The following is a 13,869-nucleotide window of genomic DNA, read 5'->3' as shown; positions in this document are numbered from 1 at the left end:
CCAACTCACTCTCGAACCCCATGAAGGCCAAACCACACATCCCGCAAGTCACAAAACATCAATACATATACGGAGAATATCAAATAGGAGAATGGAGTTCAAATATACTAAACGATCGACCGGGTCGTTACAAATTAATACTTTTAAAGATTTAGTATTTACCTAGAGCATACCTATAGTATACTTAATAACTTAAAGGTTTGCCAGATTATCGGTTGTTACCTTTCCAAATAGGTTTCTTGCACATTCCGCCTCGCTACTTGTAACATCTTGTACCTCTAACTTGACAGTGTTTTCCTCATCAGATGGTAAGATGAAATATCTCTACCTCTCTTCAGTCTTATTTGCCATTGTTTAAGTGAAAGAGATAAAAAATATTGTTTTACCAATACTCTTTTCTTCCTTCACGAGAAAAAGTTGCATATTACCACAAGATTTATGACTCTGATCATGAAGAAATTCACAAGTAGATGATTGGAATAAGAGTTTGAAAAAGAGAAGACTCCTTTCACATTAGGGAAGACTCAAACTTCCACGAGAGAAGAAAAAGTCCTAATAGGACCCTCTACAGGAGGCATCTTGCACTAGCTAGTATTCTATACACGGTCAAAAGGGATAATAAAGTAGCAATTCAGTCAAAATTGGCGAACTAGATATTCGCGGGGGTATTGGGCCGTAAATATACATTATAAAATTAGTTTGACAGAGAAGGCATTGTATCAAGTTAGTATGACTAAATTGAAATCAGCAAGACCAATTATCTTTACCCAATTTTCAGCTAAAAATGACGCTGGATGGACCTTTTTTAAATCACTATTTATATTTTGACCCAATTAAGAAAAGTGTAAGGAAAATAGCATCGCGTCAAAATTTTAAAACATGCTCACCAGAATTTTGAAGCATCCCTCAAAATTTTGAAGCACCAACTAATCTAAATATCATCAAAATTTTCAGCGCAAGAATTTTACAGCACCAGAAACTATGACAATTACCAAATTTTTCAGCAAGAATGCAAAAAGATATTGGTGATCCATCAGGATTTGTACCAAAATCCTGATGATTGCCATAACTATTGTGTGCTTTAAGATTCTGGGAATTGCAAAAATATTCTGACAAACGAACTTTAAAATTTTTGTATGGGACATTTTCCCCAAATATCTTTTCCCAAGGTCAAAAAATTAATAGTAGCATGAAAGTGTCTTATTTCTGTCATCTTGTGTTGGGCTAACAGCAATTGAGTCAATTGGGCTAGAATTAATCAAGGCTTTGATATAGTAGGGAGTTTGCTGGTTTGAACTTATTTTTTGGCCTTTCTACGCAAACGTTTTTGGGAAAATACCAACTATATCCATTTATAAGTAGATTATTACAAAGATTGGTCAATTCATAAAATATTACTAATATTAGTCAAATAGTTATTTATAACAAAAAAAGTCAAATTTTTGTCTTCTTTTGAGTGGGTGTTATTAGAATAGATTGGGTACATCTTAAGGAGCTTAAATCTCGGTTTTGAGATGATTTGGTAGAATTTTGAGGTGGTTTGGATTGAAAATTCGAACTAGAAGATGAACACGAAAAAAATTATAGGTGTATCACACTGTATATCACTTGTATATCACATATGTATTATTTTTGTATCATATATGTATCAGATGTGTATCACATGTATATCCACGTATCCTTGCGTGTGAGATACATGCGTGATACATATTTGATACATGTGTCACAGAAGAATTTTTTGAACTCGATTTTAACTACGAATTTTGATACTAAATCAGTCCAAATCATCTCCAATCTTCCACAATTTTTGTATATTGACTCATCTATATGTTTTCAATGAATCTCAACCATACCCATTGAAAAAAGTCATTTTTTGCTTAAATTTTTAGGAATCTTTATATATATATATATATATATATATATATATATATATATATATATATATATATATATATATATATATATATAGAGAGAGAGAGAGAGAGAGAGAGAGAGAGAGAGAGAGAGCCTTATTTGTTACTTTATCCATGAAATTTCCTTTCTATCTTGCATCTAATCACCGCTTAAAGTATGGAAGTAGATTTTTGTGTGTGATTATTGGAAAGAAAGAACCTTATTTCTTTGGGTTTTTAATTTTTATATGTGTGACTAATTTTGCTAAGTGTATGATTAATGGCTAGAGGTTGGTAAGTTATGACTTTTTTGGGACATTTCTGTAAGATTACCAATGTTTTTCTCTGGTCACTATTTGGATTTTGTCCCTATTTTAAAATAGAATTTTTAATTTGCTCACAAAATATTAAACGGTAGTCTAATGTTTGCAATAACTTATAAATTTAGATTATGGTCTAACATTTTCGCATTAGATTTTCAATTTACTCAGAATAATCTATAGACCATGGTCTAAAAGATCCATCAACTGCAATATATATATCTTGAGTATCTCGTCATTACAAATGCTTGTTATTACTAATATATTTAAATGGTCAAGATGGACGAACACAGCAATGAGAACTTGTACTAAAGGTACTGTAAATTGTACTATAAACTTGGCACTATCTCATTAGTGACTGACTGTTCATTGCTCTCTCCTATGGATACGTGTATCACTTCTCCCTTTTAGCAACCCATTTATGATTCCTTATTGATAATTTACCAAACCATTTCCTGGTAACCATTTTCTTCTCAATTTCTCCGTAGGTATTGCTCAAGGCCAGTCATACCCAGTTTATCTTCTTCTATTCTTGTAAGAATTCTACCATTGATTTTGTAAATCAAAGCTGGAATTTACCTGGTATTAGCATTTTTAGTATTTTTGTGATTGGGTCTTGGGCTTTGATTGATTATATTTATCTTTGTTTTCTGCCGGTACTGGTTCTCCGTATCCCTGTCTATCCTTCTCTGTTTCATCTAGCTGATTGTTTTAGTTTGTTTTTTTCGACCACTGATATATTCTTTAGTTGCATGTCATCGTCTATTTTCTTCTTCACCCTTTCAATGTCAGATTCTATGATGGTATGTGATGGTGGCCTGATTTCTCTTTACCTTTTGGGCTTACATATTGTGATTTTTGTTGATGAAGCTAAATGTTCGATCTCAGTAAAGCAAATTTTCACATTTTTTTTATTTATTTATTTCACATTTTTGTAGTCACAATTTGTTGGGTATTTACTAAATTCGGTTTTTTGGTGTGTGTATGTTAGATTATTTTTTTGGGTAATTTATTGTCGGATTCTCTACTTGCATGTGGTTTGATTTACTCACGCATGGTTTGAAATTGATACTTAGGTGCATAATTATCACCATTGATCCAATTGTAAAGAACTAGTTAAATGGTGCTCTTCTCCTTCATTCTCAAGAGGAATGCATCAACAAACTTTGATTCTTTGCTTTTCTAATTTCGTTAAGTCATTTGCTCCCCCTTCCTCTCCCTTATATTTTTCCTATTATTTCCTCTCTGTTGGATTTCTTTATGGGTGTATCTAGGCAAGATAACATTGAACTATACTCACATCCTATAGTTAAAATATTACATTAGTATATTACTTTTGTAAACAAAAGTTAGCATATTTAAAGTAAATTAATCATTACATGCCATTCTTGCTGACGATTCTGCTAAAGAATATCCAATAATGCTATACTGTGATCGCTTCCACAATTTGTTGCCTAAAGCTCATAGAACAAAATGATTAGACGATGTTGGTTACTTTATTTTTGTGTAAGATGTTTAGGGATTTTGCATTTCTTCCAAAAAAACAAACGATTCTATATGTTAAGAACTGCTGGCTAACTTTGAGATCCATTCTTTCTAATAGGAAAAATTTTCAGAGATGTTGTTACTTTACATGTATAATCCTATCAGTTCTTATGTTTTTCTCTTTTTTATCTGTTACTTCAATTTATGTGGCTAGCAAATAAGCAAGTATTAAAAGAAGGTCAGACTTTGTTGTTATTTTTTCTTTTCTGTTCCCGATATATGTTCCTATAATGTTAAGTGTGATATGAACCTATTTACCTGAGACAAAAAAATGAACTTTTTGAATTCCGATGCTTAGTGTCCCATGATAAACGAAACTTTTTAAAATTTATTAAGAAAAAGTAATGTTATAGAAAAGGTTTGAGAACTCACGACAGGGAGATGATACAAATAGGAACTCACAACAGGGAGATGATACAAATAGGAACTCGGGATTATTTTGGTAGTCTAATTATATTAGCAAAATACTTGGTCCTGTTCACTGAAAGTGTTTCCACCAATATATCTTAATCTATCCAAACTACTTGTCTTATGTCCTTCTACTCCAAACTCTACAACCAAAAATAATAGAAGAGACTGAATTTTCTCTTAAAATAGGGATTATGGAGAATTAGAGAAAGATGGAAAGGTACATGTTTACTTGATCTTTTTATGCTATCTACCTAAGAAAACAACATAGTATTAAGTTACTCCACTGTATGTTTGTTTATTTTACTAGATTTTTTGGATTAACTATATTGCCACCTTTAGTTGGTTAGTTTAGTCATTGTTCTTTTTGGTTTCCTCTGTATTCTCATTAGCAACTTCTTGGCTCTCTCTCTCTTTCTCTCACTCTCTGCCTCTCTCTCTCTCTCAATTAGCAAGTTTTTTCTTTTTTTGATTTTTGTTAAGGGAAAAAGATGTTTCCACTAGAAGGAGAGATAGAGTTATTGAACAAGTGCTTACATATTTAGTGAATATTTTAGGTAGAATATTATTCTTACAAAATAATTAACTGTTTGGAACAGAAATGTCCACAAACGAAGATGTTGCATCGCGTCGAGATGAAGAGGCCAAGGAACAACGACGACGTGATAGAAATCTACGACGTCGCACTAGATATGCACAAATGTCACCTGAAAGGAAACAATCATTTTTGCTGAAACTGCAAGCCAAGAGAGCTAAATCAAAAAGGCGGCGACTTAATCCTCATTCAAGTAATACACTGTCCTTAATGGAAACTGGTACTCAATCTCAAAGACAGAGTGCTCTTACAGTTGGTGATTGCCCGTTAGATTCAGAAGAAGGTAGAAAAGTATATTGTTCTCTAACTTCTCAGAGACATTATATATGCAAACAATGTTGTATGCGCATATATAAGTATATAGCGATGAATACATCGATCCACAATCATTAAAGTGACTTTTTAGTTTCTTTCAATTGTTAGGTCATGCTTCTGAAGCTACAAATATGCCAGCTATTATAGATAAAGGAAATAATATGATTGATTGCATGTCCATCTTTGAAGTAGGTAAGCGTCCAAAAATAGTACTATAAATGTTCCCACTATACAAATTACTTTACTGATTAGTTATACATGCGTAAACATTAAACATTGCAATGTCAGGATCAACTTCAGGTACATGTAATGCAGGAATTTCTTCAACTCCAACAGCTACTGCACATAGAGGTATGTATCTATCTGCCAAAAATATAACAATCTCATAGTATCACATTACTGTCGAATTACAGAATGATGACTTGTTGCTAAAAAATTATGTACATTTAAAAGAAGTTCCGGATTGTAAATTTTGTGGAGCAAAAAGGTTCCAATGTGAACCACCAAAATTCTGTTGTGGTAGCGGATCAATAAAATTGACTTTTCATCAAATGCCTGTATAGTTGCAGAATTTATATTTAGGCAACATTGCAGAATCTAAACATTTTCGTAATTATAGTAGAACCTATAATAATATGTTTGCATTCACCTCCCTTGGTGTTAATTATGATAGAGTATTAGCAAAGATAAATCGTGGTATATATACATTTAAAGTTTAAGGACAAATGTATCACTTTATTAAAGATTTAATTCCTTCCGGAAAAAGAGCAAAAAATTTACAATTGTACTTTTATGATAACGAAAATAAGATAAAGAATCAAATGAGCTTATTAGACAAGTTTAATGAAGCAGTTGTCAAGAAATTGATGAAAATACTAAAGGTTAATCCATATTCTACTTTTCTAAAGTCATTAACAGATATTCCAGAATTATCTGACTTCTATATTGCACTTAAATCTGATTCTGGTTTAGACCAAACAACATACAACTTACCTACTTCATCCGAAGTTGGGGCAAATTGGATAGAAGAACAAACAAATAACAGAATTTCCACTCCGCATATTCGAATATACACTCATAGTAACAGAAGTCAGTTGGTAAATTATTATTATGGATGCTATGACCCATTACAATATCCATTGATATTCCCATATGGTCAAAATAGATGGCATTGTGCTATTAAAAAAATTAAGAAAACATATAGTCATTCAAATCACCAAATTTACTGCGAATGTGAACAACTGCCAAGTATATTGAACATGACTTCAATTGATAGGCTACTTGATATGGAATCTGAAGTTTTATCAAAAGGCAAAAGGAAAAGAGAAACGGTTTCTTGCCATGAATATTATTATTACAAGATTCAAATAAGAGAGAATGAATCAAATGAAACTTTACATTCTGGAAGGGTATTTCAACAATACATTGTTGACCAATACATAAAACTTGAGACTCAAAGACTAGATTTATTTTCCTTTAACCAAGATTTATTCAGAACTGCAGTACTACAAGGGATTCTTGATTTGTTAAGACAGGGAGAAAGAGATGCCTCAAATATTGGAAAAACAATATTCTTCCTATTAGTTTTATTAGAGGCCCAAGAGATATGTGTAGATGATATATGTATGCTATTGCATTGGTACAACGTTATGGAAAACCCGACATATTCTTAACAATGACGTGCAATCCTTCTTGGCCTGAAATTAAAAAATATTTATTAACATCTGAAGAAGTTCAAAATAAGCCTGATCTAATCAGCCGAGTATTTAGAGCAAAAGTAGAGGAACTTAAAATAGATATATTAAAAAAAATATTTTTGGAAAGGTTGTAGCTTTTATTTTCCCCATAGAATTTCAAAAACGTGGACTTCCACATGCTCATTTCCTTATTATACTTGCAGATAGATATAAACTATTAACACCAGAGGCTTAGGATAAATTTGTTTGTGCTGAATTGCCTGATCGCAATTTAGATTCCTCTTTATATTCACTTGTGACTAAACATATGATTCATGGACCTTGTGGCTATTTAAATCCTTCCAATTCTTACATGAAAAAAGATCACTGTATGTTTAAATATCCTAAAGAACTTGCAGAACATACAACGAAAGGAAAAAATTCATATCCTATATACAGAAGACGACAAATAGAGATACCTGTAGAAGTTAGAGGACACAATATTGATAATTCTTGGGTTGTTCCTTACAATCCATTTTTACTTAAGAATTCAATTGCCATATTAAGTTGAAATATGTTCTGACATTAAAGTTGTCAAATATCTTTATAAATACATCTGTAAAGGTCATGACAAAATTGCATTTTCAGTGCACGATAATAACAACAACAACAACAACAACAACAACAACCCAGTATAATCTCACAAGTGGGGTCTGGGGAGGGTAATATGTACGCAGACCTTACCCCTACCCCGAAGGGTACATTTGCATGGTAATAATACAAATGTACATATAGATGAAATAAAAGAATATCAATCAGCTAGATGGGTCTCTCCATCAGAGGCTGCATGGCGTCTATTTGCTTTTCCTATAAGTGAAATGACTCCAAGTGTGATGCAACTTCAGTTATACCTTGAGAGACAATAATTTGTATCCTTTAAAAGTACCCAAAATATACATCAAATTGTAAATGATCCAATGACAAGGATGACAATGTTAACAGAATTTTTTGTAATGTACAGTACCAATAAAGACGCTAAAGCTCTAAACTTATTATATAAAGAGTTCCCAGAGTATTTTGTATGGTCACCAACTGACAAAATGTTGTCACGTCGACAACGAGGTACTGCTATTGGAAGAATTGTAACGTGTCATCCAACCGAAGGAGAAAGATACTATCTAAAGTTACTTTTAATGAATGTAAGGGGACCTAAATTATATGCAGACCTTTGCAACGTCAATGGAAAATGTTGTGATTCATTTAGGGAAACTGCAGAAAAGCGAAACTTATTACATTGTGATAACAATTTAATTGACTGTATGTCTGAAGCTGTGAGTTATCAAATGCCTTATAGTTTAAGACGCTTATTTGATACATTATTAGTTTACTGCAATCCTGCAAATCCAAGAGAACTATGGGAAAAATTTGAAGAACCTATGTCTCACGATTTCAAGAGAATTCCAAATTTGGGAACAAAAGAGATTCGACATTTAGTTTTGAATTATATTAATGAAGTCTTACATTCAATGGGACACAATATATACGAATTCAAATTTACTTCTGAAATTATTGTACTTCCTTCACCAGCTAACGAGGCAAAAGATGTTCAGTTTGAGAAAAATATAATAGTAAGTGAAGAAGATTTACTCATAGAAAAGAAATTAAACTCTGAACAAAGAAGAGCATATAATATTATTCTTGATAGAGTATATTCTGATAAACCGAGAGCATATTTCATTGATGGTCCCGGAGGAACGGGAAAAACATTCTTGTATCGAGCTTTGTTAGCTAATATAAGATCAAAAGGTTTTATAGCTTTAGCAACTGCAAGTTCTGGTGTTGCAGCTTCAATTCTACCTGGAGGACGAACTGCTCATTCGCGCTTCAAAATTCCTATAGACATTGATGAGAATTTTACATGTAATATTAGTAAACAAACAGCATTAGCAACTCTAATTCAAGATTCAAAGTTAATTATCTGGGATGAAGTTTCAATGGCAAAAGGGAAAATGATTGAAGCTTTCTATACTCTTTTAAAAGATCTCATGAATACGAATATACTCTTTGGTGGAAAGTTGTAGTTTTTGGTGGAGACTTTCGGCAAACACTTCCCGTTGTTCGTAGTGAAAAAAAAGAAGACTTTATTTGTGAAATTTTACTATATTCTGATATTTGGAATGATCTTGAAAAGTTGTGCTTATCAGAAAATATGCGTGCAAAAGAAGATCCTGCTTTTTGTGAGTATTTAATGAGAATTGAAAATGGAAAAGAAGAAACTAACAACTCGAACAAAATTGAAATTCCACGTAATTTTATCATTCCTTTTACCACTGAAACACAATCTTTAAATTAATTATTCAATGTTACTTATCCGAATCTACTTACATTCTTTTCTAATCCATCTTCTATGACTTCCCATGTTATCTTAACTACAAAAAATGATTTTTTTTGATGAAATAAATGACATGCTTATACATCAACTTCCTAACAATGCTAAAATATATACTGCAATTGATGAAACTACAGAACCAAGTGACCAATGCTAATTTGAAGATTTTCTGCACACATTAAATCCTCCTAATTTGCCACCTTACAAATTAACTTTAAAAAAATTGTCCCGTTTTATTATTGCGAAATTTAAATCCTTGTGACGGATTATGTAATGGTACAAGGTTAATATGTCACGACTTTAAGTCACATGTAATAAGTGCTACTATTGCAAGTGGTGATTTCAAAAATACACATGTATTCATTCCGAAAATACCACTCTTAACATCACAAGATGAAAAGCTACCCGTTTCTTTCAAAAGAACACAATTTCCACTTCGATTATATTTTGCTATGACAATTAACAAAGCTCAAGGTCAGACATTAGATTTTGTTGGTATTTATTTACGTGAACCAGTATTCTCTCATGGTCAACTCTATGTCGCTTTATCTAGAGCAAAGAGTTCAAAAAATATAAAGATACAGATACGCCCACCAACGGCAGAGGATAAAGATGATCATTCTACCTACAATATAGTTTATGAGGAAGTCATTCGAAAAGAATTCCCTTAAATTAATTATATTTATATCAATATGATTCATTACTTCTCCTTCCAACCTGTATAAACATGGCTACTGATACACTCGGGGAATTGCCCTTACAAGTAACTACATGAGAAACTGATTGCTATTAGTGAATAATGTGTGGTACACTATTAGGTCGGTGATATTTGAGATTTCAAATAAAGTTCGCCTCATCCATCTTTTTGGATCCTTATTACGAATTCACACTCGCTCTTTCATAAGGTAAACTCTACTAACTAAGTTAAGGTAACAACCTGTATCAGTATCAATTACTTTCTTCATGTTTCTGCATTTCTTTACTTACCTTTATTCTCATATTATCTTTGTTTTTCTTTTTTTCATCAGTTTTATTCTCTTCTAGCTAGATCAGTTTCTATATTCATTGGTCTTCTCTATTGCGCTTATGCTGATCCAACAAGTATCTCATTTTGTTTGTCGTGTTTAATAAATTAGTCCTCTGGGTTTTCATACCTTTCTTTTTTGGATTTGCTTGATCTGTTATTCCATGTTTGTGTCGTTGTGTACATGCAGAACATTTATGGATTCACTCTCAAAACATACATGCATCCTGATCAGCGAGATACAACCAGAAATCATGTAAAGGGAAAAAGAGGAAATTTCTGAGTTCTTAGTTTTCGTTTATTCTTTCTTGGTAAGCATGTAAACATTTATTCTATTATATAGAATCTTCATTTGCCTATAAAATTCTAATTTGTGCTGCTTTATTTTCCTTTTCAATTCAGTCTGTAAGATTTTGAATATCCTTTTCCCTCTTAATATTTTATTTTAATAGGAAAGAATTCTCCATTTAGAAAAGAAAAGCTGAATGACATCCAATCTAGGGAGCTGGGATTGGAGTCATTGGATAAATCAAACATCGCTATGTATTAAAAAAATTATCAATTGTTCAGTGAATGGAGAAAACTTAAGCTCGATTTTCATTAGTTGGGAGATAGCTTTTTTTTTTGTGGGTACAAACTTAATGACGAACCAACAAAAAGATATCAATGTGAGCTTACCAAAACTAATACATGTGGTTATCTGTTAAAAGGCGTCTATGAAATTTTTTTCACTAAGGTGCACAAACTACAAAGACATTGAAGCTTGATTCTTAGATAAACTTGCGATTTATTGGAAAAAACTGAGATTGGAGTTTCTAAATGTAGCATCCAACCCCATAAATTAACCAACGGAAAAGGGCCTAAAATGCCCTTTTACTATATGAAATAGGACAGGTTAGCCCTCCGTTAAAAGTTGGTCTCTATTCTGCCCTTGCCGTCAATAAATGGGCTCGTATATGCCCTTCATCACTAACGTAAGACTCATAAAGCCACGTGCAATATATGTGAGGGCAAGTTAGACCTAGTTCGAATTGTACAGGAGCATATATGAGTCAGTTATAATAGTCATTTCTCAAACACTTCACCACTCCATATCAGTTTACTTAGACACCTAGTTGACAACACCTAACTAATTATCATAGCAAATAAACTCAATCATAGACACAACAAATGAACGGTAATGACTTTATTAAATCCTTGTACTATAAAAATATAAAGCTTCATTACATAATAAAAGACAATAATTAAGCCACAATAACACTAGCATTACATATCATTTCGCACTAATCCAAAGAACATAACAAGACATTCCAATATCACACATGAAAATTTACATCTTCTTCTGAAATTTAGCATCAAACACAACTGAGTACTCTAAATAGGTCACTTTCTTCATTAGATCATTTCTTTTCAATTCCAAAATTTTTATTCCTCCATGATCGACGAGCATCGTAACATTCTCAAGATCAAATTTTCCTTTGGAGAGTATTTCTTTCACAGATTGGAGCTTCCTTTTCCTTCTTTAAATTGCATATGAGATTTGAAATTCTAGGAGGAAGCTCTTCATTTTGACATTCCCAATAGAAATATTTTTCATCCTAAAAACTAAAAATAAATAAAATAAATTTACAAGCAAATCGGAATAATTAAAAGAACCCATCAAAATATTTACTTACCTCATGCTTCGGGCACTTGAAAAACCTTCTCCTAGCATGTAAAGGTGTCCATGCCATGAAATAATTGGCAGTAAGTCCGTAATGACGCCTCCTATTCGACCCATTTGAGCTACTAGAACATTCCGACATTGTCTTTTGTTATGATTCGACCCCTTTGAGCTACTAGGATTTAATGAAGTCATTGCCATTCATTTGAATGTTTGTGTCTATGACTTAGTTTATTTGCTGTGATAATTATTTTGGTATTGCTAAATAGGTGTTTAAGTAAACTGATATGGAGTTGTGAAGTGTTTGAGAAATGACTATTATAACTGACTCATATATGCCCCTGTATAATTCAAACTAGGTCTAACTTGCCCTCACATATATTCCACGTGGCTTTATGAGTCTTTCGTTAGTGATGGAGGGCATATACGAGCCCATTTGTTGATGGCAAGGGCAGAATAAAGACCAACTTTTAACGGAGGGCTAGCCTGTCCTATTTCATATAGTAAAAGGGCATTTTAGGTCCTTTTCCGATTAACCAAAGTTGCTAAAAATTATTAACACTAACTTTCCAGGAAAAAACTTTTGAAGCCACCAGAAACCTAATGTAATAAGTGGCTCTTAACAGTTCTCTCTTTCTCTCACACACACTTTTTTAGCCGAAAGAAACATAGCAAAAAAGTCTTACTTTGTGAGTTCGCTTTCCCATTAAGCAGCTAAAACACATGCATGTCTCCTACCTTGACAGGTCAAGTTTAGTTGTCTCTCAACTTTATTCCAAACAAATTAAAGATATATCTGTTTTTCTTGAGCAACATATAGATAAAATGAAGGATTAATATACGCACGCATAAAAATGAGGGTCAATTGAGTTAAATTCCTCTCTTAAACTCACTGCTCCTATATTTTGTCGCAGATTAAAGATGCAGCTACCTGTTTTGGCTAATTTGTGTGACCATAAAGAAAAAGAAAATGTAAAGTGAGTTTTCTTTCTTCTCTTTTTGGGTGAACTACTCTCTGTTACAAAACAGGTTCCTCTTTCTGTAGATTCTAAGAGACTTGTGAGATGCTTGTGGGTTTCTATTCTGTGATCTATCGAAAGTGGTAAAAGATATTGAAATTCTTAATGGAAAATGGGTATTTTCTATTTCTTGCCTGTAAATGACTAAATATAGAGAATCCTGGCTTATAAATGAAATAAAGCTGAGTATTTCTCTTTTTATTTTGAGTTATAACAGTTGCATACTACGAATTTGAATCTCGACTGATTGTAGTAGGTCTTCAGTTTTTCCTTCTCTATCTCGGCGCATATGTTTATGTATCTTCTAAACATTTGAAAACTGACTTTTTGAGTTTTCAGTTACTAGATCTTTATATACCTAAAAATTTAAATGTTTTCGTTGTAAGAAGATTTTGGGGCGTAGCTGGGCAGTGGACTTCACCAATAATTCTGCTTCTCCTTCCTCCCGCCATATCCCTGATCAGGTTTTCTTTCCTTTTCTCAAAATTATAAATTAAAGATAGAGACCGAATCCAGAATTTAGGAGTTAGTAGGTTGTAGATCTGCCTTTAGTATTAAAGGTACTTGATTAATATTACGTTCTTATTTTAACTAATAAATATGTGGTGCAGCCTGGTGACAAGAGAGACTCATAAGTTTTCAAGTTTTCAAACAGAGGGCTTCCAACATTGTCTTTAGTGGATGAAGAATTATTTAAGGCTACTTTGAAGTAAAGCATGAAATTGCAGGTTGTAGAATGACAGACTAAGAACCTCGAATGACCACATGCATGAAAAAGCTCGGGAGGTGTAGTATTTTGTGTTGCCTTTTGTATTTTCCAGTGTTGGTAAACACAAATTCGTCAATTTTCTTTATAAGTTGTAAGATTATGTCTGAAAAAATAATCTGTCTTCAAGATACTCTTTTTCCTCTATGTTTTCCAAATTAAATATTTTCTTAACTCTTTTGTTTGCATTGGCCATGATATCCATAGAATTATTTGAAATATTTCAGAGCAGACAGATCTTTGTGTTGGGCAAAAAG

General features: G+C 32.5%; 1 protein-coding gene across 6 annotated transcripts; it reads left to right on the top strand.

The window, feature by feature from the left end:
* Positions 1–2,582: 2,582 nt before the first annotated feature.
* LOC107759157 (uncharacterized) lies at positions 2,583–13,796 on the top strand. Of its 6 annotated transcripts, XM_016577085.2 has the most exons (8): positions 2,594–2,746; positions 4,765–5,043; positions 5,184–5,267; positions 5,364–5,426; positions 10,355–10,475; positions 12,742–12,804; positions 13,236–13,310; positions 13,458–13,796. In XM_016577085.2, the coding sequence occupies exons 2-5, from the start codon at positions 4,767–4,769 to the stop codon at positions 10,393–10,395; spliced, it is 465 nt and encodes a 154-aa protein (XP_016432571.2). In that variant the 5' UTR covers positions 2,594–2,746; positions 4,765–4,766; the 3' UTR covers positions 10,396–10,475; positions 12,742–12,804; positions 13,236–13,310; positions 13,458–13,796. The 6 variants fall into 6 exon arrangements, with proteins under 6 accessions (XP_016432551.1, XP_016432518.1, XP_016432544.1 ...); XM_016577065.2 differs by lacking the exons at positions 12,742–12,804; positions 13,236–13,310; positions 13,458–13,796 and having other exon boundaries at positions 2,583–2,700; positions 5,364–10,574; XM_016577032.2 differs by lacking the exons at positions 12,742–12,804; positions 13,236–13,310; positions 13,458–13,796 and having other exon boundaries at positions 2,583–2,746; positions 5,364–10,574.
* The last annotated feature ends 73 nt before the right edge of the window (positions 13,797–13,869 follow it).

The sequence above is a fragment of the Nicotiana tabacum genome, chromosome 16, assembly GCF_000715075.1.
Source record: "Nicotiana tabacum cultivar K326 chromosome 16, ASM71507v2, whole genome shotgun sequence".
Lineage (NCBI taxonomy): Eukaryota > Viridiplantae > Streptophyta > Magnoliopsida > Solanales > Solanaceae > Nicotiana > Nicotiana tabacum.
This window is presented reverse-complemented; position numbering and strand designations above follow the sequence as displayed.

Excerpts from the sequence above, each read along its gene's own strand:
- LOC107759157 (XM_016577065.2), top strand. The coding sequence starts at position 7,729 with ATGACAAGGATGACAATGTTAACAGAATTTTTTGTAATGTACAGTACC.